At 34.3% G+C, this 27,802-nt stretch overlaps 1 protein-coding gene and 2 pseudogenes across 5 annotated transcripts in view; 1 reads left to right on the forward strand and 2 right to left on the reverse strand.

Moving 5' to 3' along the window:
- Positions 1 to 27,802, reverse strand: part of Cfap206 (cilia and flagella associated protein 206) — a 40,829-nt gene that overhangs the window by 5,415 nt on the left and 7,612 nt on the right. For 4 of the 5 annotated variants that reach the window (XM_071613908.1, XM_027928292.2, XM_071613909.1 and 1 more), the window contains exons 4-11: positions 25,510 to 25,600; positions 23,262 to 23,450; positions 22,487 to 22,645; positions 20,886 to 21,094; positions 16,427 to 16,546; positions 15,126 to 15,324; positions 14,405 to 14,545; positions 11,089 to 11,282 (exon numbers count right to left, since the gene is read on the reverse strand). In XM_071613908.1, the coding sequence (XP_071470009.1) occupies positions 11,089 to 11,282; positions 14,405 to 14,545; positions 15,126 to 15,324; positions 16,427 to 16,546; positions 20,886 to 21,094; positions 22,487 to 22,645; positions 23,262 to 23,450; positions 25,510 to 25,600 (1,302 nt within the window). Of the gene's footprint in view, positions 1 to 8,418; positions 8,486 to 11,088; positions 11,283 to 14,404; positions 14,546 to 15,125; positions 15,325 to 16,426; positions 16,547 to 20,885; positions 21,095 to 22,486; positions 22,646 to 23,261; positions 23,451 to 25,509; positions 25,601 to 27,802 lie in introns of those variants that run through there. The other variant, XM_071613910.1, reaches the window with a different exon arrangement.
- LOC114086852 (methionine aminopeptidase 1 pseudogene) lies at positions 677 to 5,989 on the reverse strand (annotated as a pseudogene).
- LOC114086850 (S-adenosylmethionine decarboxylase proenzyme pseudogene) lies at positions 6,454 to 7,121 on the forward strand (annotated as a pseudogene).

The following is a 27,802-nucleotide window of genomic DNA, read 5'->3' on the forward strand; positions in this document are numbered from 1 at the left end:
GACACTGGGCAGCTGAGGTCACTGCTAATGAGTCAACTAAGCATAGGTGAGGCGGTTTTTTTATTTTTATTTTTATTTTTTAATTCCCAGCAAACCAAGGACAGCTGCATCCCTACTGCAGGTTACAGTACTCAAAGAAGTTCCTTTCTCTTCACTGTCAGGATTACTCTCACAGCCCACCTGACTTACTGTGCTCACAGCTAGAGACATCTCAGAACTCTTTACCCATCACCCTCTACAGTGCAACCTCCACCCTTCTCTGAGTATCTTCAAGGTATGCCCTTGAAATAAAAGAGAGGGAAAAAAGGAGGTTTTCTACCTCCCATTTCTGACCAAATAAAGGTCTGAAAATAGTGTATTACAAATTCCTGTGCCCCGCAACAGCCAGCCACCACATGGAGCATAGCTATTTTTGTCATAAACTAGACTTTAAAAAGCCTGATAACCTTCTTCCAAAGTGAATTTTACCACATTCATTCACTGACACAGAGTCCACATTGGAGAGAAAGTCTCACTGAGTGAGTGCTTCCCTACACACAATTACCAGGATAAATAATTAGCATTAGGAAGGGAGGAGGCCAATTCCCAACTAGGAATTAAATCTCTACAAACTATAGATCCACTTATGACAGCAAAAAACCCTGTCAGAGCAGAATCAACCCAAACCAAGGTCACATAGTGTTCGGTAATTACATACATGGAATTTAAAATGTATGCATATATATTTCCATATATATATATATAATTTAAAAAATCTGGAGCAACATGTGTTGCTAAAGTTTCAAGGATTCTCATCTTCAACATTCGCCTGGAAAGCAGCTGGCTCCTGATAGCCAGTTTGTGGCAGTGATTAAAGCAACTATAGAAGCAGGTCTAAGAAAAAGTGCTCAAGGGGCAAATAAGAAAACGGGTATGCAGAGAATGGGAAGGGGGCTGGGATGGGGAGGGGGTACTGAAAGGAGTTGAACAAGGTTTCCTTTATTCTTCTCAGCTTTTTCAGACCCAAGACAAGCTCTTGAAGATACATATCAAATGCTGTGTCCTTCCTTATCTATAGTCAAAACAAAACAAGTGATAAAAAATTGCCTCATCCTTTCTGTACTCTCAATAAAATGCATAGTACAGTAAGAAGGCATTACTGAGATGTGCCATCTTAGGAGAAATTAAAATTGGGACATGAAGTGAGGCCGCGCACTATCAAGTCGCCGGGTTAGGATTTCACAGCCAGTGTCCATTACCAGCAGCATGTGCTCAAACTGAGCAGACCGTTTCCCGTCTCTTGTCACTGCAGTCCAACCATCTGGCCAGGTTTCATCCTGCCATCCACCTTCACAAATCATTGGCTCAATTGTAAACACATGGCCTGATTTCATCACTCCAACTGCTTTGTTTTTGGCATAGTGGGGTACATTGGGAGCTGTATGAAAAAGCTTGTGTATTCCATGCCCACAGTAGCTTCGAACAACTGAAAATCCATTTGCTTGAGCATGCTTCTGAATAATATTTCCCAATTCTCTGTATCGAACACCAGGTTTCACTGCATCGATGGCTTGCATAAGACACTCGTATGTGGTCTGAACTAATTTCCGTGCTCCCTCATCCACATCTCCAACAAAAAAGGTCTCATTCAGGTCCCCATGATAACCATTGCGATAAAGAGTGATGTCCACATTAACAATATCACCTTCTTGCAAAGGTCGTCTGTCTGGAATTCCATGGCAAATGACTTCATTCACTGAAGTACAACAAGACTTTGGGAAATTATAGTAATTCAGGGGAGAAGGATAGCAATTTCTTGCAATGCATGCTAAGTGTACAGCATGATCTATTTCTTCAGTAGTTACACCTGGTTTAATCATCCCAGCAGCAATATCCAGCACTTCTCTAGCAAGCCTACATACAAGTCGCATCCCTTCTATGTCTTCAGATGAGAGTAATTTAATTTGAGAAGTACCTTTAAGAGCCTGTTCAGATTCAGACATTCCTAAGGGATGATCAGCATAATCCGGTCTTTGAATATAACTTGGCACTGGCCTTGTTGGCATCAGTGGATAATGTGGTCTGAGTTTACCAGTATATCGATAACCTGCCCAGGGGTCAGTGTTTATATCACCTTCTACAGTCCAGGAAGACACTTCCCGCTTTGCCTTTTCATCTTTTGCTTTCTTATGTAGTAACTTGTGCGTAGCCCAACTTCCTTTAAAACATTCCTGCGCGGGGCAGCCGAGCTGCCCACACCTGGCCTCACCGACCCCGCGGAGGATGCGCGGCCGGAACCGGCCCCTAAACGCGTCGCCCAGGGGCTGCCGGGCCACCCGGGGCAAGTCGGCTTCAGCCCTCAGCTCGCATGGCCCCGGCTGACCGCGTCCCCGCCCCCGCCTGCATCCGGAGTCCCCAGGGCCCCGGACCCTGAGAACCCAGACGGGGCGGGGGCGGGCGGCGGGGGTGGGGTAAGAGCTAGGATTCTCTTTTAAACCAATCAAAACATCTGCCTGAGCAGGGTGTTAGGGACATACACCTGTAATCCTAATGGCTTGGGGACTAAGGCAGGAAGATTGCAAGTTCAAAGCCAGCCTCAACAATTTAACAAGGCCCTTAGCAACTTGGCAAGACCCTGTCTCAAAATAGAATATATATATTAAAAAAAAAAAAAAGGACTGGAGATGTGGCTCAGTGTTTAAGTGTCCCTGGGGGTTCCATTCCTGGTACTTAAAAAAAAAAAAAAAAGTCTGATTCTCTCACTGACCAACAAATAGGTTATACTGTTTAAAACATGTTCATTTTTATATCTCCATGAGAATCATAATTTTATACATTCTTTTAAATTGTTTGTTTGTTTTTTTTAACAAATAGAAGACCATGTTAGTTTGAACAAGTCTGAGACCAGTATACAACTCATTGTTTTTCTGACACTGAGAGGTCATGGTGAGAATAAAAGAAAAATAAAAAAGGACATGTAGGCCTTAAATGCCAAGCCAAGGAGTTTGGATTCCATCTTATAAATAAAGTCCTAAATAATTTTAAATTCAGAGTAGAATGATAAATGAAATTGTTCCAATCTGCGGAAAAATTACTTATTAAAAATTTGTGTTATATATATATATATATATATATATATATATATATATATATATATATTTCTTCCATAAATTTTAAAGTATTGGTCCTTTTTTCTGAATATTTTTTCTAAATTAGAATTTTATATAACAGAGTATCTAATGAGGTACAAAATGACACGTATTAAACATAAGATAGTGACACTTATAATGCTCATCAAAAAGAATTATGATCTTCAGGGACTACAACTTGTACAAATTTAAAAACCACTAACTTAAGAAAACTGATTTGGTCTTAATTGGAAAAAAAGAAACATACCAGTTAGGGGCCAGAAATAACTTTGAGGCTTTTTGTGATAAGAAGTCATATTATACCTCCAAAATAATATATAAAATGTAAATAACATACATATAACATATTTTCATGTATTTTTATTCAAAAGAAAAATATACTGTAAGGGTAAAAGAAATTGAAGTTAAAGTGTAAAAGTTAAAGGGTAAAAGACCAGGCATTGTAAAGTTTCTAAGCTGCAAGGCCTGAGTTAAAATGTAAAGGACCAGGCATTGTAAACCTGCTTCTAAACTGCAAAGCATGGGTTAAATTCCTGAGGCAGTTAAGACAATGCCCTACTGGCCATTTAGTTGATTTATAGCATTCAAGACCCTGTGCAGCTTGTCAAGTAGGCATTCAAGGCCCAAACCAATCAGTTTGAATGTAACCCCCTCCTTAGGAATGACCTATCACTCCAGCCTGACCTGTTCCCGCCAATGAATGAACTAGTCATGTTTAGGAGTTGTTGTTTGACTTTCCCGCAGTGTATGATGATTTGTTAAAGGAGACTGTGATGTATGTAAAGTCCCGTCCTCCCCAAAAAAGTGTACTTAAGCATTGCACAACCCCTGTTCTGGGCTCTGGGCTGCTCTCATTTCTTGGGTGGGCACGGAGCCCTAGCATGCTAGATCAATAAATCCCCTTCTGCCAACTGCATGAGTGGTCACTTGGTGGTCTCTCCCTCCGATGCTTCACCGGACCCTTACAATACGTGGCATTTATAAAATAATAAGTTAATAAATGTAAATAACCTATAAACTAAAGAAGAAATCCTTTTAAAAGGAAAAACTTAGAACTAAACAATGGTGAAAATAACTGTTTAGGGCTGGGGTTGTGGCTCAGTGGTAAAGTGCTTGCCTAGCATGTGTGAGACACTGGGTTCAATTCTCAGCACCACATATAAATAATAATTTTTTTTTAAAAAAGGGTCCATCAACAACTAAAAAAACATTTTAAAAAAATTAAAGGATGAAATTCCTTTAAAAAATAACTGTCTAGAAGTATAAGTAGTAGAGTGAAAAGAAAATTTATTTTATTGCATAAAAAGGCTAAAAATTAATGAGCTTAGTATCTATTTGAGGAATTAGAAAATAAACCGAATGAAATAAAGCAATTAGATAAAGGGAAATAAAAAATATCAGAGCAGAAAATAGGAAATGAAAGCAAAGATAAAATGGGATCAACAAAGCCAAAAGCTAATTCTTTTCAAAAACTGAGAAAATAGTTCTTTGGCAAAATTAACCAAAACTAAAATCAAAATGAACAATCATTGAAATAAAATGACATACTAAAAAACTGTAAAAATCCTCTAGCAAGATTAATTGAAAGAAAAAGAGAGAAGACTAAAAATGAACTATATTTGGACCTAAAACAGACATAAGACAATGTGAAGAATAAAAAAAGAATATTGTGAAATCTTCATAAGAAAGAACTTAAATGTGAATAATTTCCTAGAAAAATTAAACTCTCTAATACAAAAAGAAATAGAACTATACTTGAAAAATCCTATAATCACAAAAGTATTTAAAATTGGTAGTCAATTGAGTAGTTATAATTTTTATAATCAAAGAAGTCCAGTGGAGACAGGGATATAGTTCAGTTGGAAAAGTGCTTGCCTTGCATGCACAGACCCTGAGTTCAATCCTAGCACCAGAGAAGGGTGGTGGGGTAAGAAGAGACCCAGAAAGCTTTATAAGCATACTTTACCAGATAATTCCAATACTAAGTAAACATAGAAAAGAAAATATAATTATTTACACTCAATACTAAGACATGTATATCAACCTTGATATCAAAACAAGAAAAGCGAGTAAGGAGAAAGAAATGCATAGGTCAGTCTCACTCAGAAATACAGATGTAAAATTTCAAATTTCTAAAGAAAAATAAAAAATATGACCAATGAATACATTTTTAAAAATTAAAATGAACCAGGACCAGGTTATATTGATCCAAAGAAAAAAAATTTGGCTTCATCTTAGAAATAAATTAATATACAGGGCCAGGATTATGACTCAGTGGTAGAGTGCTTGCCTAGCACACGTGAGGAACTGGTTTCAATCCTGGCACCACATAAAAATAAACAAAATAAAGATATTGTGTCCATCTACAACTTAAAAAAAAGTTTTTAAATTAATATACAGGAATTCATCACATTAGCAGATTAAAGGGTAAAAGTCACACCATAATCTCAAAAAAACATAGAAACTGTTGATATAATTAAATAACCATTCATATAAAAAAAGTTTCAGCAACTAAGATTAAAAGAGAAAACTTAACCTGATAAAACAAAATCCATGAAAAATGAAATATCAAAAATATCTTTCTGAGATAAGAAAGAAGACAGTGGTACCCAATTTAACCATTTCTATTTAATATTGTACCAAGGTTGCTTTTCAGTGCAGTAAGGTAAGAAAAAAAGTATAGAATATATACTACACTGTATGTGTGTGTGTCCAGCAGAATATATATGTTATATATGATGTGGTGGGGTTGATAAAAACACACTAAAACATAATTAGAAGTGTTGTACAATATAAGGAAATTGTAAATAATGAGACAATAAGCTCTCTATGGATAATACAAAGAGAAAACTAACTTCCATAGGTACTGACGATCACTGGAGAATAGTTGGGACATTAAATTGCTGCCAGAATTTTATATCCAATTAAATCCATTTTCTAGAATGTATTCTCACTGGTATATTTATATTTATATATATGGGGGAATATATATATATATATATATATATATATATATATATATATATATATATATATATATAAATATAAATATACACCATATAGGGCTCACAGTATGGCCCTTGATTTGCATTAGCTAGTACTTCTAACTGGGAAATAATAATGACTACAGAGATTAACTATATCTGCCTCTATTCTCCAAGTCCAAAAAGAGCTGGGAAATTTTTATTCATCTTTTATTTTAAAAAACAACATAAAATAACAGTAAAAATTAAAGGACACTGGAACTTCAGTAACATACCTAAAACAATCTGTAGCAGTGGTAGAAGAGATTTCATTTAGCTGTTGATTGTTCTCTAGTCTCACAATGATAGAAGCTGCATATTTTTCAAAGGGACAGAGAAGCTGCTGGAGGTCTGAGCTCTCCTGGCAGCAATCCAATGCAAACTAAGGATCTGGAGGTCTTTGTCATCCCAGGATCTGAGTGTGACATATTTTTGAAGGATGTGTGATGTTCAATCGTAAGTGTGACAAAAACTGACAAGTAGGAAGCTTGTGTACTCAGAGTCAAATGCTTGCATCCAAGTGATGTTTAATTTTGAAGATGTGATACTATCATTTGCTGAAAATATTGGTTCCCATGTTGAGCTTTCTAGGAATTATAGTGGGTTTGACTCATATAACTCTTCTCTTACACTTTCAAGAATTTCATGATGCCTTGTCACTACAGCTACCCACACCAGGCTTTCCAGGAACAAAGAGAGTTTCTTAATGCAATCTTCCTAAGTAGAACAAGTGTAGCAGGGTACATGACTTCTGACTGTTGGCATTTGTATACTCTGGATTTCCCAGATAGGTGGATAATCAGACAGATTAAACCTGAAAACTCTGATGCCTGACACAGCAGTTATGGATCAGTTCTACATGAAAGATGGTGTTTTAGCAGAGGATGTCACTCAGGAGAGTATAATTAGTGGCATAATACCTGGTTTTTATGGTTTCGATATGATGTATTCCCCAAAAGCTCATATGTAAGACAATGCAAGAAAGTTTAGAGGTGAGATGACTGGGTTTTAAGAATCTTAATCTAATCAGTATATTAATCCCCTAATAGGGATTAACTGGGTGGTAACTATAGATAAATTGGGTATGGCTAGAGGAGGTGGATTACTAAGGATATGCCTTTGGGGTTTATATTTTGTGGTTGTAAAGGAGAGCTCTTTTTTCTGCTTCCTGGTGCAATGCCCTGAGCTGCTTTCCTGTGTCACATCCTTCTGCCCTGATGTTCTGCTCCACCTCTAGCCCAGAGCGATGGATTTTGCCCTCTACAGACTTAGACCTCTGAAACCAAGAGAGCCAAATAAACTTTTCCTCCTCTAAAATTGTTCTTGTCAGGTTTTTGGTCACAGCAGCAAGAAAGCTGACCAAAATACTGATTCTGTGATTAATGCTCATTGTGCAATCACTGATGGAATTCAGTGAATAGGATAAAATTGAATGGAGCTTGACTACTGACTTCACTACAGAACCAGAATTTTTTTTTTAGCTTTGAAACAAACTTAAGTCAGACATCCTATGATGACTTGATTAGGAAAGTCGTGGAAGTCTTCAAATAGGAAAATTTGTGAATACCATTTGTAATCAGAGTTCTAAATGTCACACAGTACTTTCTTCACTCCAAAAGACTAAAGGTTGAAGGACTGAAAACTGAAGAAACAACAACAGTGAAGTTGATTAGCAAAAAATGCAAAAAGAGAATAAACATAGGCAGTGGTAGCTGCTTTCTAGAGATTGATACCCTGGGGCTGTGATTTCCATAACCATCATGTTTTAGTTACACAAGCCCTAGATGGAATGATAGTGCAATCATTTTGAATTGTATGTATTATTATATCAAGGAGCTAGATATCTTGCATGAAAGCTTTCTCCTGTGTTTAAGTATTCTATGCCATTCTTGCTATGAAATTGAAACATTTGTAGAAAAAACCCTGCTATATGAAACTTTACAATGCTTGAGAAAACAATTCAGTTTGGTTTATACACAGTGTAGTATTTCTCCAGGTATCATCCAGAATTCCCCACAGGGCTTTCTTCCTTCATTAAATACTGGTTTCAGCATAACCATCTGGGACAGTAAATTGCTACCAGAATTTAATATCCAGTTAAATCCATTTTCTAGAATGTATTCTCACTGATGTTACTGAAATCAATTTCTTCTTCATATAGACACTTTTTGCAATAGCAACTGAAGTTTTTCTTCAAAGTGTAGCATCTTCTTTTAGAAAATTATTATAGTTATTCATTTTGTGTTACTATTTTAAAATTATTTATCCCCACATTTGAAGTTTTCTAATTGACTTCTTTTTCTCACCATGATGTCCCCTCATTTTATTTTACCCCTGAAATAAAGTAATACACTATTTTTAAAAATATATAAAATCTGGGAAAACAACTATTACTGTTTGCTGATATTATGACTGCTCATATTGAAAAAACTAACAGACTCAAAATATCAATAGACTCTCAAATTAATAAGACTCTTGAAACTAATAAAGGAGTTTAATAAGGTTGCTAAATATGAAATCAATATGCAGAATTAACCTCATTTTCATAATATAAGCAATAATCAATTAAAATTCAATTCTAAAAATCAACAGCATTTAAAATAGCAACCAATAACAAAGTCTCTACAAATAAATCTAACAAAATACGTATAGCCATTTCTAGGAAAAATTATAAAACTACATTGAAATTTTAGGATAGGGAGACAAAGTTGTAAAAATGTCAGAACTTTTCTTACTTATCTACATATACAAGGCAATTTCAACCACAATTCCTTCAAGGTTTCTTTATGAAACTTGACAATGTACGTCTCAAATATATATGAAATGTAAGAGTTAAATAAAGCCAAGACTTTTTAGAGAATACAGGGTGAGAGAACTTACTCTATTCAGATATCAAGACACATTATAAAGCTGTAAGATATCAGTACAGAAATTGTTTTAAAATTGAGTAATTGTGCCCAGAGCAGTGGCAAACATCTAATTCCAGTGGCCTAGGAGGCCAAAGCAGGAGGATCACAAGTTCAAAGCCAGCCCCAGCAACTTGGCAAGGCTCTGTCTCAAAATAAAGAAAATGGTTGGGGATGCAGCTCGGTGGTAAAGCACCCCTGGGTTAAATCTCCAGTACAAAAACCAAACAAATCAAAACAAAAACCTTTAAAGTATCCAAATACATTAAAGTCCTAAACATGAAAAATAAAACAGAAGAAAATATAAAACAATCACCTTAGGAAAGACAAGGATTTCTAAAACAAGACTTCAAAAACAATACAGGCGTTAAAGAGAAAAATTAATAGATATGACTATATTAAAATTAAAAAGGTGTCTTCAATAAAGAACTTCATTGACAAAGTTAATAGAGAAGTTACAGACTTAGAAAAATGTGTATAGCTTATAAGTGATTAATATTTAGAATAGATAAAGAATTGCTAATCAACAAATTAAAAACAGAAAATATATGAAAAAAATGGCCAGAATTGATATACAGAATAGTTGATATACTGAAGGGGAAACCTGAATGACTAAATACATGTAAAAAGAGATGCTGAACTTTATTTTACTTTCAGAAAAATACACAATGAAACAATACCACTTTAATCAAATTGTCAAAACTTATAAACTAAGTAACAGCAAATGCTGGCAGGATTATGTGTGACAAGTTTCATATGCTCAAGTTAAATTGGTGCAATCATTTTCAGAGTAACCTCTCTGTTGAGCCAAATATTGTAAGTCTACCATTTGGTCCCCATATAGAAGGACACTAAATAGATAAGGCCAATGTCTTGCACAATAGGAGGAAGCTAGATCTCTCAGCAGAATTGTTTGATTCAAAAATAAACTGGAATGTCACAAAACAGAGTGACACACAATCTCTCAGAACAATGACAACTGAGCTGTCCAGAGTCCTGATGGCCACATCTCCATCCCACCTCCACCCCAAATGATACTACTCAGCCCTCACTTTCTTTCAGATCTTCCCACCCATGTATTCAGACTACCTCTGTGCTTCACTGTCACCAGCCCAACAGTTGCTTGGATCCCTGCTGGCCAGATGAGTGGTACCAAAATTCATCTGCTTCATAGTTAAATGTGGATAAAAATAGCAATCACTAAACATTTGAAATCATATTATTTCAAAATGGTTTTTATTTTAGTGTGTTTAAAAGCTCAATGAAAAAAAGGAGAGACAGAATGAAGAATTAAAAGGTATACAATGATGATGAGAGCAAAAGAGAAAAAAACAAGAAAATTATATGGTTTTAGAATATGATTTCCATACAGGTAGGGATTTTTATCTGTTTTGTTCACAGCTAATTTCCTTTGTGCCATGATTAGGGGCTTGCTAAATATCTGATGAATGAATGAAAGAACAGGCATAGGCATACAAGAAATATATATTTTTAAAATATTTTTTTAGTTGTAGTTGGATACAATACCTTTATTTTATTTATTTATTTTTATGTGGTACTGAGGATTGAACCCAGCAGCTTGCTCGTGGTAGGCAAGCGCTCAACTGCTGAGCCACAACCCCAGTCCCAAGAAATATCTTTGATCCATTTTGTGGTCTTTCAGCCTACTAGGAATTAAACCCATTAAATTGTTTTGCAGCTCTGAATATAAGTATGTTGTCATCTATGTTATCTATGCTGAACTTTACTCATTTTTAGATGTGGAACTATAGTCTCAACTATTCAACTAAATACTCTTTTTCTTTCAGAGTTTTCAAATCTATTAATTCATCAGTTTGACTCTATATTTTATTTCATTATTCTTTGCATATTCCATTATTTTCCATCCTCAGATGTGAATCCCTTTCAGATAACCTATAAAGACCCTAATCTGAACTTGTCACTGCCTGAACTTGGGAACTATTCTAAAGTATAACTTATATAAAATACACTTCTAAATTTCATAAATTCTTAAATATTATTCTTGCTTACCTGAGAATATGGAACAAGTGTTTCAAACTGTTGATGAAGTTCCAGGAGCTGAATTAACTCTGCATTTTTTTTGGCCTTTTCTTTAATTAAACCAATATAATATTCAGGATTTTCTGCAAATGAATATGCAGCTTCTCTAGTATTGAATGTGTAATACTTCTCTTTATATTTCAAAATTCCAATTGTTGGATTTCCTAAAATTGAGGAAAAGAATTGAATTAGGTATGAAATATTAAATGATTCATATTGGCCATATACCTATAGAACCATTCTTAGTACATTCTATTTTAACATAGTTTTGTTAAAATGTTATAGTTCACAACTTTAAACTACATACTTCATTAAGCGATATTTTATGTGAAACTCATATTAAATTATTTTTTAGTTTTTATTTAAAGTATGGTTCTAACTTATTTTAGTTAGAAGTACTATCCACTATCTGGATGAAAGATATTTAGGAATCCCTTATAAAAAGCTAGTCCTTTAGCAGATTTTTCAAATCTATTTTAACTATTAAACTACAAAATGACAAAGACTATTTTTAAATAAATTCATGAGTCATTAAGTTTTGCTCTGTCAGTAGTTCTTTAGAAGATGATATATTTTTAGTAATTCTGTATGACTTTCTGTAATCTTTCAGTGGGGCATTGAATTATTCCCTTTCTATGGTATCATAGCATCTACTTTTTATAATACAGAAACTGAGTTCACAGGAGGCAATTAAAGGTATGTTTTTAAAATGACTGTGAAAACTACAAAAATGGGACATCTTTTGCAAAATACAAATTTGCATGCTGTGAAACAGACTCTATACAGAATATAGTATAATATCCACATAATTTGTAAAATTTATATAGAAAGCAGTAATACTGTCTTATTCATTTATTCTTTCATTTATTCAACAAATACTTATTGGCTCAGTTTTTGGCATTAAGTATATGGAAGAAAACAAAATCCCTGCTCTAAACAAATCAGAAATATATAATAGGCCAAAGAGTGATCAGCATTATGGTGGAGGGGGGCATTAAACACATAATAATAAAAGGAGATGAGATCGATATTTTAAACTGGGTAATTAGGGAACACTTGGTAAAGTGAAGGAGGAAGATGTACAGCTATGAGGGGATGGGGTGAGGAGATAAAGCTTTACAGGTCTTAGGGAATCCCAACTGAAAGGCTGTAAAGTGAAAGTGAACTTAGAATTTTCAAGAACAGTCTGGGTGTGGATCTCTAGTCCCAGCAACTCAGCTGACAGGAAGATTACTTAAGCCCACTAGTTTAAGATCAGCCTGAATGACATAGCAGGATCCTATTAAAAAAAGAAAGAAAGTTCAAGAACAGCAAGGAGTCCACTGCAGCTGTAGTAGTATGAATGAGGGACAGATAGGCAGTGAAGTCACCTAAAAAGGATCATAACTGGTAAGCCAGTGCCACTTTGGCATTCAAGCCATGTGGTCTGCACTCCCAAATGCAAGGAAGGAAGTCCTATCGAATGCCTTTGAGGTAATGCAGGTGGCTGCTGCCCCCAAAATAACATAGTAAATAGAAATAATTCAGTAAACAGAAATGAAGTAGTCAGGACCAGCTTATCCAGAGGGGTGTCTGAAATTCGCAGTCCTGCAAACCCTTATATTTTCCTATTTCTCCCTCTTTCTTAGAATCATAGTTGTTAGGAGCTGGATGAAACTCCCCAGACCTCCTGCTTGATACTTTCTGTTTTCCTAAGGGGAAACTGAGTTGACAGGAGGCATGAAATTTACTAAAGGTTACCTGTTTATAAATGGTACAAACTAGGACAAGAAACCTGAATCATCCTGAATCCTAGCTCAATAGCATTTCAACTGTATCATGCTACCTCTTCATTACCACCCACATCCATGTTTCTGTGTGTGTGTCTCTTATGACCCATTCTCTTCCTTCCAAAAGAAAGGAAGGAAGGGATAGAGCAACGGAGAGAGGTATGAATAGAAGAAGGAAGGAAAAGAAACCACCTGTATTCCACTGCTTTTTATTTCTGCATGGTTCTTGATTATTTTATCCCCAGTATCACTGATTGTCACAGGGTCTCAGAATACTATTATCTCATGTCCCCATGGTAAACCCTTTTCACTCCCACTATGAAAAAAAAAAGTCATAAAAAATGAGCCAACTTGTATGTCCTTTCTAGCATGTATGCACACAATTCCAATAATTCTTCATAACGAAAAGAGCAATACCCAATTATGAAACATAACAAATGTAGTATGGAAAAGAAATAGAGGATAAAAGGAAGAGGTTAACAGTGTAGATGAGTAACAATTCTGTCAAACTGTTTTCATTGTAGCCCTACCAGGCTTCTTATTGTCAATTTATACAGTATTTTTTGGATAATAATTTATTTCATCTCAATGTCTCTTTTACTCTTTATTTTGGAGAAGCTCTAATAATCTATATAATAGATTAGCCATTTCCTTAGTAGGATCTTAGAGGGAAATACTGATCTATGTTAATGAAATATAACTACAAAACGACAAAGACTATTTTTAAATAAATTCATGAGTCATTAAGTTTTGCTCTGTCAGTAATTCTTTGGAAGATGATATATTTTTAGTAATTCTGTATGACTTTTTGTAATCTTTCAGTGGGGCATTGAATTATTCCCTTTCTATGGTACCATAGCATCTACTTTTTATAATACAAGTTGAGCATTCCTAATCTGAAAATCTAAAATCTAAAATGCTCCAAAATCTGAAACTTTTGAATGCCAACATGATGTTACGAGTATAAAATTCCATACCTAACTTCATATGACAGGTCATAATTAAAACTCAGGCCCACTAAGATTATATTAGACTGTGTACATGATGTATAGGAAACACAAATGAATTCTGAATTTTGCTGGGTCTCATCCCCAAGATATCTCATTTTATATATATATATACACACAAATGTTCCAAAATCCAAGCATTTCAGGCAAGAAATACTCATTCTGTATACATATTCTATCACTTTCATTTAAAGTCTCTTGTTCATGTCAATGTACCAAATTATACTCTAAGCACCTCCAAGACAAAGATATTGTCTAGATCATTTTTGCAGCTCCTTTCCTAGAGTTCACCATCTGATTCCATCACATTTTAAAATATGAATATGTCAGTGACAATGTCAGGTGACTGGTTAAACTACTGAGGACACTAATCAAAATAGTTTATTCTGAAAGCTAGTCCACAAACTGGCCAGTACAATGAAGATGGGCTGGGAGAAGGGAGGCAAAAAAGTTTTCAAACAGAGAAAAAAATTGGGGAAGAGGAAAACAATATTATTTCCAATAATATACCTGGAAGGAGAAGACCATCTGTTGTAGCAAATGTGTAACCACAAAATCCCCGATACTGAATTAATAACTTTTCAAAATTTGCTGTTGTTTCTGGGAAAAGCCATTCCAGTTTTTTGAAGTCTGTCAAACGTACTCTATCTTCTAAAATGAAAAATGAATACAGGAAAAGTTTTCATCCAGTGAGAAGACTAACATTTCCAAATAAATCATTATTAACTCATTTTAAACATTAATTTATTGTTCTTTTCCTGACAAAAACTTGATACTCACAAAGTCAATGCATCTCTTGAAGGGCCTAAGCTCAATTAACTTTAAAGGACTAAAATTTATCGATTTATAAATTCTCAACATGAATCTAAAGTAGATATAGAGCAAATAATGTTTTAAAAAATAAAACTTTATTTACAACAAATACAGTAAGGATTAATATCTTTTTCTACTCCATATCAATAACAAAACCACTAATTCTGTGATAGAAACACATTCACACAGAAAATCATTGTTAACCAAAACATGAAGAATAATTACATAAGAAGTGGTTATTGCCAGCTAGTAAGCTATCCAGTTGACATATTCTGTTTGCCACACTGAGCATTAGTATTTTATAATTAAGAAAGATGTCTAATGCTTTATCAGAAAGATGTAACATGAAAAATTTAAAACAAAAGAGTGACTTCATTATAGAGATAATTTTAGAAAAAAAAATAATGGTTTCCATTACCCATATGTTCTTTTATTCTACACACATCTGTTTTCACTGTCACATCATCAAGAAGACCTTGCATTATTCTGTCAGGAAAAAGAAGTTCATGAGCACCCAGAAATGGCTCCAGGTGACTGGTTAAACTACTGAGGACGCTAATCAAAACAGTTTCATCCTGAAAGCTAGTCCACAGACTGGCCAGTGAAATGAAGATGGGCTAGAAGAAGAAGAAAAAAAGTTCAAAATAGAACTATATGATAAAATTATAAAGCATTGTACTCTTAAAAATAAATACAATGTTATTTGTAAAGAAATTAATTCTTCCTTAAGTCAACCAAAAATCTCAGGGAACTAGACAATAGACTAGAAAGAACCTGACTTACAAATAATGAGAAAATAAATTAATTTTATTTCAAAGCATTTTATTTTGGTATGATGGTTATAAAGTTAATTTAGTCAAAAAGAGTCACATATTTGATGACCTAAGAAAGTTTTATGAATATTTCATCTAAAAAGGTCAGGGGAAAAATAAATACACTTTTTTTTAAAAAAGTTAAATATGACTCATTATGGTTGATTTATCTGGCCTAATCATAATTCAAAAGAATCTGGAAAGTATAGAGAGATATCTTAGGACACGTTTGTGAGCTACAAATTAAAGATTTTGATCAGTAAACTAAAATGTCTTTTATTTAAAGTAAAGATTACTGATTTACAGAACAAATGAAAAATCAATCAGGCCCTGCATATAAGCTGAACAACTTAGCCTTTTGTTTCTCTGTTTTTAAAACCAAACATTGAAAAGGATTGCAGAAGGTAGAAGAGTCTCAAATGGTCTATATAATATACATGAACCTTTTTTTACCTGCTTGTTCAGATGAGGGCTGTTGAGTTCATTCAAAAAATAGTGCAGAGAATCAGAAAGTCAATAGTAACAGCATGCATGGTAAACAAAGAGATTATTATCTGTCTCTTTAGAAAGGTCACAAGTTACATCATCTCTGTGCTAGAGGCAACTTCTGACCTGCTACTATGAATAGATTTCCAACACAGTACTACAGATTATTTCTGTTATCATAGTCGATACTAATATTATCGCACTGTAGATCTGAATTTCCTTTAGCAGCAATTGCTCATGGAGAATGCTCTCATCCAATATACTTCAGATACTACTATAAAATAACCATAAGGAACAGGATCAACTTATATAAAACTGTTATGTTAAATAACTGAATATAATTATAAGGATTTCTGATCCAATTTTATAGTACTCAAGAAATTTACCCTTAATACGGTCAAAGTTGATAACAAGTACTTACAAAGACTTGTGATGTTGGGATAGCTGTTCTTGATTTTACAGTGGATTTTAAAAGTTCCAATTGGGCTCCTAACTGTTTTATCATAATTTCCACTTCTTGGGCACAAGTAATTATATCTGACTATGAAGACAACATAATTTACATTAATATTTTTATAATTTCACTAAAAAAATCACATGTTTTAACCCCACCTGTTCCCCACGTCCTCTGAGGGTAAGCTCAGTGACAGGGGCTCTATTCTCTTTGGTAATCCTCAACAACTAGAATAGCACTGGCATATGGATGATGCCCCAGAAATATTTGTGGGATTGGTGAGTTTTTTGACATACTATGAATATAACTTTTCTTAAATGTACACAGGTATACTAAAATATTAAATCTAATTCTTGAGAAGTGGATCCCCAGGAATCTTCTTTATATAGTTATATGGCTATTATTTTCCCATTACCCAGTGATAACATTACTGAAGTATTTCTCTGAAAACTATTTTGATATCAAGAACTAATAAATTACAGAAATTCTTAAACGTCACAGCATTAAAGAAAAACAATATTTTTATAGAAATTGAGGGTCTGAAAATAAGTTGCTAAATTTGAAATAACTATAAAACACTTGTTTTATTTGCAAGCACCATATAAAATATATATAAATACCAAGAAGAGGTAGATATGAATAAGGAAAAACAAAGAATAGAAAGGTAAGTAAGGCTGGGCACAGCGTGGGTGTCTGAGACAGGAGGATCCTGAGTTCAGAACCAGCCTTAGCAACTTAACAAGACCCTAAGCAACTTGGCAAGACCCTGTGTCTAAATAAAATACAATAAAAAGGCTGGGGATGTAACTCAGTGGTTAAGCAGCCCTGGTTCAATTCCCAGTACCCAAAAACCAAAAACAAAAATGGAAAAAAAAAAGGTAAGTAAATTTCTGAAGTATATATAACTAATAAGGGGTAGAATTACATTTCTACTCTAAACCATCTGAGAGCCCAGCTTTTATCCATTATACTGCATTGCCTAAGATGCGACCAGAAATAGCAATGGTATGGGTTTATCAGTACAGTATAAAATAATGGCACTTATTTAAAAGAAAAAAGTATATTGAATCCTTGGACATCTGTAGTTTAAATTCTACACAGATAATTTTAAATTACAAAAATGAAATATCAAATATTATTATCAAATATTATTAGTGTTCTTAAATAGAACATGCATCTTGCTTTAATTTTACCCACACTGCTATTTAAGCATTCTCTGGGTTCAGTCTCCCATATAACATTTTCTATCATATCTAACAAGTCTCTTATCTGCCCCAGAGTTTTTTCCCACCTTGCTTGTTACTGTTGTTTTTGGAATCAAATGTAAAAATGCAATCTTTAAAGGCTTTTTAGATTTGTGCAACAAGCCAACAACACACATATGCAGAAATAAATCTGCATATGTTCTCCAAAGTAAAAGTTGCATCTGACACATAACACTTATAAAACCTACAATGAAAGATGCTCTAGATTCCCTATACTCAAGCTATGTTTTCAGGGTCTATTCACAGAGTAGGCAGGCACAAATAACTTTTTGATTTTTTTTTCCAGTAATGGCCTAGAATAATCACTCTATTTATATTTTACCAAAAAGAACTTATTTACAAAAGTAGAGTTTTAGTTGTAATGTTAGTCCTCTAGGGATACTATTGCCTAAGTTTTTTGCTTTTGTTTGTTTGTTTGTTCATTTTTGTTATAACACACTCAAATGTTTAAGGAAAGCATATGATCCCACCACCATATTTCTGTATCTCCTCTCTTCCTTCTTCTTCTTTTTTTTTTTTTTGATTGTAAGTCCTCATACTTTCTTCCATGGGCAATTTTCCTACAAGTCTCATCAAACTCATAAAAGACAGTAAAATGATGGTTTCCAGTGGACAGAGAGAAGGGGACATATGGAGTCAATAATCAACAGGTATGAAGTTTCAGTTCTGCAAGATGAATAAACTTTAGGGATCTGCTTCCACCATAGTGCCTATAGTTAGTAATATTGTTCTGAACTCTTAAAATGTGTTAACAGCATAAATCTCATGTTAAATGTACAATAAAATAAATTAATCACACATTCCATCTGATTTTTTTACTTACATTATTGGAAAAAAATCAAGATGCTGGGTGTTGCCTAATCCCTGCATGTACTTTGCATGCAAGGCAAACACTACCAACTGAACTATATTCCCAGCCCTTCTACAAAAATCTTGACTTGCAGGTTTTCAGAAATGTTCTATCAGACATAATTTTTCCTTGCATAATAACAATAAGCAGCTTTCTTTCTTTGGTAACTGCCTTGCACTTAAAAACCCCACAGAATATGGAATTCTGTTCTCTCAGCTAAGACAGTCAGCAAGACTGTGATTGCTGCCCACCATGCCACCACCCGCCTTTTCTTTTCCAGAATACATGAATTTGTTCACTGCAACAGATAAAAAACTAATCAGAACAAAATAAAATAACTCACTACCCAAGTTACAATTGGATTTTTTTAAATGTTTATGTAAACTGAATGCAGCTTTGGCAAGAAATAATTTTTTAAAATCAAAATCAATACTTGAAAAAATTTTACTAATATCCTTTTAGATACTGTGACTTTTGAAAAAGGATATTTATAGGTTTCAAGACATGAAAAAATTTCAGCTAAATACAAAATGGCATATTTTGTAGCCTAGAGATAATGCTGATTAAACCAATATTCATTCTATATTAACTAAAACTAAGAAAGATTGATGGGGAAGGACTGATAGTTCAAAAACAAAACAATAGACATTTTGAGCACCAAAGGGTCAGAAAGTTTAAGAAAATTTGTCCTAACCCTAACTTAAAGTAGTACTAAATAGCCATGAAGAGTGCTAAAATAAGAAAACTAAACCTTCTCAATAACATGAACAGCAAGAAGCTTGGAAATGAGATAGTGTCTGGAAAAAATAATATCTCCTCAGCTTGTTCCCCCACCAAAATGGAATCAGAGCTCTTCTGCTAGGGCCCCAACAGTGATGATGATGGTAATCATCATCATCATCATAAATGTATGGAATTATTACTATGTAAATACACTGTCCTACATTATTTACATAGTGGAGAATATTCTACAGATATGCAAACCAAGACACTGGGAAGTTAAGCAACTTCTTCAGGACACAGATCTAGCAAGTAGCACGTCAGGACTGGAGCCCATGCAATCTGCTTGCAGAGCCCACACTTGTCATTGTACGCTCCATTCACTGTCCCTCTAAGCTGCAAGAGGTGGAACTCCAGTGAGAATTTAAGACCAAGTTAATAGGTTGAACATAATTCCTGATCAAAACACTCCACAATGAACAAGATTCTCTGAAACATCTTCACAATATTTATTCCCAAGGATCTCCCCTCCAAATATAGACAATAAAAGTGAATGTGAGTTTTGACTCCTATGAACCTACATTTCACTTCAAGACAAATTGATTTAAAAACCCTGTTGGTATCTGACTAGTTACATAAGGCTGAAATCAATGTTAAGGGAATATCTGTGCATCAGGATGATTTGATTTTTTTAATCTTTATTTTATTTATTTATTTATTTATGTGGTGCTAAGGCTCGAACCCAGCACCTCACACGTTAGTCAAGAGCTCTATCACTGAGCCACAACCCCAGCCCCAGAATGATTTGATTTTGAATAACTGATTTACAGTCCTTCTTTCCAAAGGCAATTAATAGGTAGGCCAGTTGTGAGGACCCCTAGTTTCTTGCAATGAAGTCTTGTCATCAGGATGCTTCTCTCTTTGTACTGTATAGCTAGGTAATCAGAGATGACAGACCAAGTACATCCAAAAGTGTACTAAGCCATTAAGAATCAAGTTAGGAAGAGGGGGCCAAAACACATACTATTCTATCCCTCAAGAAATTAGTATTCACTCATATGAAAGACAGTTCCATTAACCCTGAGTCTCAGAGTTATTAGAAAGAATCAGAACAAAACTTTTTAAAATAGCTTTTAAAATGGAAAAAAATTAGAGTCCTCTCTGAGAGGATCCATTCTATCCCTTGAGAGTATTCCCTTTTTCTATCTCTTCTAATAAACTTTGCTATTCTTTTACTTAAAAAAAAAATTCTACCAGTTTTTATAAGAACAGCAAATTATTAAACAAAAATTGAGTGTCAACTATCTGCCAAACAATGTTAGACACTTCTTCTGAATAAAACAACATGGTATTTCTCTCCTACACATACATATATTATTGCTTAAACATACCATGTTAACAATCATACTATCAAGTACCAAAGAGAATCAACAACTATAAAAATCAAAATCCAACTTTCCCATTTCTATTTTAATTCCTGGATCTACCTATGCAATATAAACTGAGAAGCAACTGAGTTTGCTTCCTTTCATTAGTGACTTGGTCCTAAAGAGGTTATGTATGAAGACCAGAACTTGTGAGATTAACTCACCAAAATGATCTGAAGGAAGATCTCATATTGTCGTACATTATACAATGCCTCCTTTAACATATATGGCTCGAGTTCTTTACTCATGAGTGGGTTCTTTGTTACCTTCTCAAGGATGGCTGTGTAGCAATATACCTGGTCCTGGGCAATCTGAAGTTGGGAATCAATATGCTGAGTGGTGGCTGGGATTGCTTCATGTAGAATAGCTGGCACTGTTTGTAAGTATATAAAAGACAGGTATGAGGGTGGTTAAGAAGAACAAGAGAGAGCCAGGCATGGTGGCTCAGCCTGTAATCCCAGGAGTTAGGGAGCCTGAGGCAAGAGGATTTCAAATTCAAGGCCAAACTCAGCAATTTAGTGAGGCCCTCAGCAACTTAGTAAGACCTATCTCACATTAAAATTAAAAGAGTTTAGGGATTAACTCAGTGGTAAAGTGTTTCTGGGTTCAATCCCCAGTAAAAATAATAATAGTTAAGAAAAAAAAAGGCCCAGAAAGTAGTCATATTTTAAGCACTGAGTGGAGTTAGTTTTTAACAACAGTAAGCCATGTGCTTCATGGGTCCCACAGCATGAAGAATACAAAAAGAACCTATCCAAACAAAATATATTATCAGAGTGATAACCAAAAGTCACAGCAGATCAGCTTTTGCCACTAAAAATAGAGTTTAAAGAAAGGTAGGCTTCAACAGTATGTGTTGTTGACCATGTGGTACCTAGAAAAGCCACTGTCTGATCAATCCTTCTATATACTTTCTTTTCTATTTGTAAAAACAAATTTCAAAAGCATTTTTTGTAAGAAACTCATTTGGATGCTGAAAAGAAACAGAATAGTCTATCAAGGGAGGAAAGTTTATAAAGAATGGAAATTGAACTTTTTAACACAGCTTAAAAATAAAATTTTTAAAATGGAAAAACTTAGAGAATGTGGCTCAGAGGTACAACACTTGCCTAGTATGCACAAGACCTTTGGTTCAATCCCCAAATTCAAATCCTCGGCAAATAAATAAATAAATAATACTCTGCTGCTAGTACTGATATCTAGTGACCAGTGGTCTGGTAAAAGACACCAACACCTTATCACCTGCAGGAATACCAAATTCATAAGAAATCACTCTACTGGTAGGTCCTTAATTAACTATTTCAAAAGCACATTCAAATTTATAAAGAATTCTTTTTGTAATAACAATACAGTAGATGCTCCTCAATTTAAAGATTTGCCTAAATATCTCTTTTTGGACCTTCTCATTCCATTAACAGCACCAACAACTGTTTTCTTTCCAGAATGATGTTTGGTTTTACATCACTGAGTTTTACTTTCTTTGGTTGATTTGGAGTAAACACAAATCTCCACTGAATTGGAGAGGCTAGCCTTTGGGCAGGAACCACATTCCTTTACTGATTCACTTTCCCACACTAACTTCATGGTACATAAAATTCAAAGTCTTGCCTCAGCAAAAGTAAAAAAAACAGTTACTAAGGAACTGTCAAAACTACAAATCTTAAATCTCAGCATGCCAGTCATGTATTGTGTATTATATTCCTCACTGTGCAGGCTGAATTTTAAACATCCATAACCCCTAGAATTAACCTAATGATACACTTACAATCATCAATGCCTTCTCCTCCTTTTCCACAGTCTCTGTTAAATAAGCGAATTCCAGAAACAATCATAGTGAGTTCTTTCAGCTGGCGTTCTTTGTCCTTTTTAGTAAGAGTCAGAAATGTCCCCAGTTCAGAATGAGGAAAAACACTCTGTAGTGCAGCTAAAATAAACCACAGAATATGAAAACAAAATGATAGAATAAAGATATCAGAACTTAGATTATAAATTTCTTTCCTTCAGCAGAAAGTTAAGAGACTTGGCTTTGTACTGTTCCCTATACAATGCTTCACATTTCTGATAACTGACTACAGAATGCATGGCAAAATTTATCATACATCAGAGCTGGACTACTAAAACTAATGCTATTGTCTCATATCCATTTTTAATAAGTAAGCATCCAAATTACTGCTAGAATTTCTTGGCACTAGGTCTTAAAACAAACTTTCTAAATAGGGCTTGGAGTAGAAAAATCTATGCTGTTAGATAATTATGGAGGAAAGCCATAGGAGGTCTAGACATCTTGCCTATTCCTCATTTTTAAGTATAAAAGGGGACAATAGGCTCATGATATGTACAGCCCTAAGAAAATGAACAGTACTTCCCTTCAGGTGCCACGTTGTATAAAAAGAGTCTGGGTAAGTTTTAACTTCTTATTTGTCTTTATTTTTTTTCCAGATAAAAAGGGAACTTCAATCTTTTAACACTTAAACACATTTTATAAAATATAATGATCATATATGCTCACGTATACAATGGAAATCATTTATATTTTTTACCTGTTGCCTCTCTGACAATCTTGATGTCTGTAGGGGATCCAAGCCCAGAGCGTAGCAACACATAGCTGACAATCTTCCTATAAAGGCTTTCCAATTCTTCTCTAGCACATGCTCTATTATCTGTAATTTCTCTGCTAACAGAGCCTAATCTAGACTCCAGGACCCGGTGATGTTCTTCAAGAAATTCCTCTAAAATTGGCAAATGATAACATTGCATACATTTGATATTTAGGATTCTCATTTGAGGATGAGAGAAAAACTGCTTAAGTATGGCAACTGTACTGTATAAAAATAAATACTTTCTTAAGATGTAAAAATGAAATTAAAAACAGTGAATAAGTAACCTCAAGACAAAAATCCAGTGGGAAACGTGCATACAGTGATTTAAATAGAGTACTTTATCAAAAGGGCTGGGGTTGTAGCTCAGTGGTAGAGTGCTCGTCTGGCATGTGTGAGGCAATGGGTTTGATCCACATAAAAATGAACAAATAAAATAAAGGTATTATGTCCATCTCCAACTAAAAAATTATTTTAAAAAGCCACAAGACCCAAAATAAATAATCAAAACAGTGAACATCAGAGAAGACTAAAGTCTCTCAATTAAGCAGAAAGTAGACACTTTCTTTAATACAAGTGTGAGTATATATATAAAATACTATATGTAAACATTATAAATATATATGTACTGTACATTTATACCATATGTAAACATATGTAGTATGCTACATGTAAGTATATGTAGTACAGTCATATATGGGGTGTATATATTCCTTTTCTATTATGTGTATTTCTATTTTAGTTCCAGATAAATTTTTCTCTGAATAATATTACTGATAATATGATATTACATCAAAAACTGTGTCTCTCCTCTTTCTTCCTTTGCTGTGCTAAGGTAAAAGCATAATTGTGGCAAAAGACCATCTTTACCAGCAATATAATTCTTGCCACTGACTCAATAAGACATCCTGTATTACTATTACAAGGGCAATGATTCACATTTCAATCATGCACACTTCATACCAAATCTTACCACAAAAGAAACTGAAAGCTTTTTTTTGCAAATAAAAAATACATATATTAAATTTCCTCAATTCCATGACTATTTTATTGCTTTAAATCTCATTATTATTTTTAAATTGTTTTTGTATGTGTAGATGACAGAATGCCTTTATTTATATTTACATGGTGCTAAAGATCAAACCCATTACCTCAGACCTGCTAGGCAAGCGCGCTGCCACTAAGCTACAGCCCCAGCCCAAAATTCATTATTATTAAGCAAAAAAAGCAAGATATATAATTAGTTATATAGGATAACTAAAGCACTAATGCCTAGAGACAAAAAAAGATAATCACCAAATAGTTAATAATAAATTCATTACAGCAGCAACAAAAAACAGAGAAATTTATTTTCCTTTTTCTCATTCCCAACTTGTCTTTGATGCATGCATTTTCATTTATATTATGATAAAATTCTGAATTTAAATTTCCCACAATTTCTTTCATTTTCAGGTAGTTACATAATTTAGGAATTATGAGATGATAAACTAGGAATAAAAAAATATACAAATTTTAAAAACTTAACTTCAATGAGTTGGATGTTTTCACTTCTAATTATAATGTATCAGTGCTATGAAGGTTAAAAATCAATAGACTGAGAAATAATGTTTAGGAGCATAAAAATTTAAATTGACTTTTAACACTTACAAAAGCCACTGATATTTTTTTTCATTTAGCATGTTCATCATTATTATCCTTCAAAGATTATAGCTTGTATACAAAAGTCCTTAGTTTTGAAGGCTTTGTCCCTAGACCATGGTATTATTGGAAGGTGGTACAACCTTTAAAAGGATTAGTGAAAGGTCTTTGGGCTCAAAGAAAGCATGCCCTGGAGGGCACTGTGGGACCCCACTCTTTCACTGGCCGACCAGTGAGGTGAATGGTTTTGTTCTAGAGTCACATGTTCCCACCATGATAGGCCACCAAAGGCCTAAAGAAACTGGATCAACCAATCATAGACTGAAACTTTAAATTTGTGAGTCAAAGGAAATATTTTCTTTGTATAAGTTATCTCAGATAATTTTTATAGTGACAGAAAACTTCTTAATACATCAAAGTTGGAAAACATTTCAAAAGACTGACAAGGAAAATAATTTCATGAACAATTAAATTTATTGTCAACCAAATGAAACTTTCTCACCTGAAATACAACATAACTTTTAAAAGCATTGAAGTAGGTAGATAATGTTACCTCGACTTGTGTAATTCATATCAAAGTAAACTTGCATCTTAATGGTGTCTAGAGATGGATTTTTATTATCCAGTAGTCGAGCCACACAAAGCTAGAAAATAATAGCAATGTTTCTATTACATTTTCTAAAACACTAAAGTATCTTCTAAGATAGCTCCAAAATTAAAGGGAAAAGTCAAAGCAGTGTTTCCTGATATTTATCTACCAAGAGCTCCTTTTATTATTTTTTCTCCTTGAGGATTTCAGGCTCTATATTTTATCCAACTAGCAACAATGTATGGCTGGGAATATAGCTCAGTTGGTAGTGTGTATTATGTGATAAGTTATTTCCCTTGAGTTAACTTAAATCACCTCAGGTGGCTAATAGTCTAGTTGAAGGCAAGAAGCTTGACTTTGGTGGTTAGCCCAAGCAGTTAAAACATGGATAAATGGTCCATGAAGCTTATACTCCAGTCTAGAACTCTCCTGGAGTTCCTCATTACTATTTATTTTATTAATATTCCTTTGGCAATGCTGGAGGTCACATGCATTTTACTAAAAAGAAAAAACTATTGCAACTACCTTCTTCTCTTCACCCAATTTTAATGGCTCTACTTTCCTGTTTCAAAATTTTTTCTTCTGATTTGTGTTCTCCCATCCATGATCCCAAATAGATGGCTCATTCCCCCTTCTGTCGCACTTCTTTAGACTGGATGATCAAATTAAATTTTCTTTCCTTCTCTCCACTACTAACCTCCCTCCCCCACTCTCTTCCCTTCTCACCTCTTAGGAGCAGGGAGAATGCAAGACTGAGGATCTGATACTGTCTTTATGGAAACCTGTGCACCTGGATTCCTCCAAGAAAGAGAAGTAGTGTTCTAAAATTAGACTTTATTTTAAAAAAATTAGCTCATCCATGTGACTTTGGGAAAAAGGGAAACAATTTCCATCATTTGAATTTTTTATTTTTGTTCTAATTAGTTATATATGACAATAGAATGCATTTTGACACATCATACATAAATATATAACTTTTCATTCTTCTGGTTGTACATGATGTAGAGTTACACAGGTCATGTAATTATATATGCACATAGGGTAATAATGTCCAATTCATTCTACTATCATTCCTACCTCCATACCCCCCCCCCTTCCTTCATTTCCCTCTGTCTAATCCAAAGTACCTCTATTCTTCCTGAGCCACCCCACACACACACACACACACATACTTATTGTGAATTAGCATCTGCGTATCAGAGAAAACATTTGGCCTTTCTTTGGGATTGGCTTATTTCACTTAGCATGATAGCCTCCAGTTCCATCCATTTACTGGCTAATGCCATAATTCCATTCTTCTTTAAGATTGAGTAGTATTCTATTATGTATATATACCACATTTTCTTTATCCATTCATCTGTTGCCCTTCAACAGATGAATGGAACTAGCACCTAGGCTGATTCTAGTTAAGCTATTGTGGATTGAGCTACTATAAACATTGATATGGCTGTGTCACTACAGTACACTGATTTTAAGTCCTTTGAGTATAAACCGAGGAGTGGGATAACTGGTCAAATGGTGGTTCCACTCCAAGTTTTCTGAGGAATCTCCATATTGCTTTCCATAGTGGTTGCAACAATTTGCAATTTTACCAGCAATGTATGAATGTATCTTTTACCCCACATCCTCACCAACATTTATTGTTGCCTGTATTCTTGATGATTGCCATTCTGACTGAAATGAGATGGAATCTCAGTGTAATTTTGATTTGTATTTCTCTAATTGATAGAGATGTTGAACATTTTTTCATATATTTGTTGATCAATTGTATTTCTTCTTCTATGAAGTGTCTGTTCAGTTCCTTAGCCCATTTATTGATTGGGTTATTTGTTTTTTGGGGTGTTAAGTTTTTTGAGTTCTTTATATATCCTGGGAGATTAATACTCTATCTGAGGTGCAGGTGGAAAAGATTTTCTCCCATTCTGTAGGCTCTCTCTTCATGTTCTTGAATGTTTCCTTTGCTGTAAAGAAGCTTTTTAGTTTGATTCCATCACATTCATTGATTCCTTTTTTCTAATTTGTTCTAATTAGTTATACATGACAGTAGAACGCACCTCAACACATTATACACAAATGGAGTATAACTTCCCCTTCTTCTGGTTGTATATGATGTAGAATCACATGGGCCGAGTAGTCATATATGCACATAGGGTAATAATGTCTGATTCATTTTACTGTGCTTCCTACCCCCATACCAATTCACACCAATTCCTATCTTTACCTCCCTTCACTCCCCTCTGCCTGATCCAAAGTAATT

This window comes from Marmota flaviventris, chromosome 6, assembly GCF_047511675.1.
Source record: "Marmota flaviventris isolate mMarFla1 chromosome 6, mMarFla1.hap1, whole genome shotgun sequence".
NCBI lineage: Eukaryota > Metazoa > Chordata > Mammalia > Rodentia > Sciuridae > Marmota > Marmota flaviventris.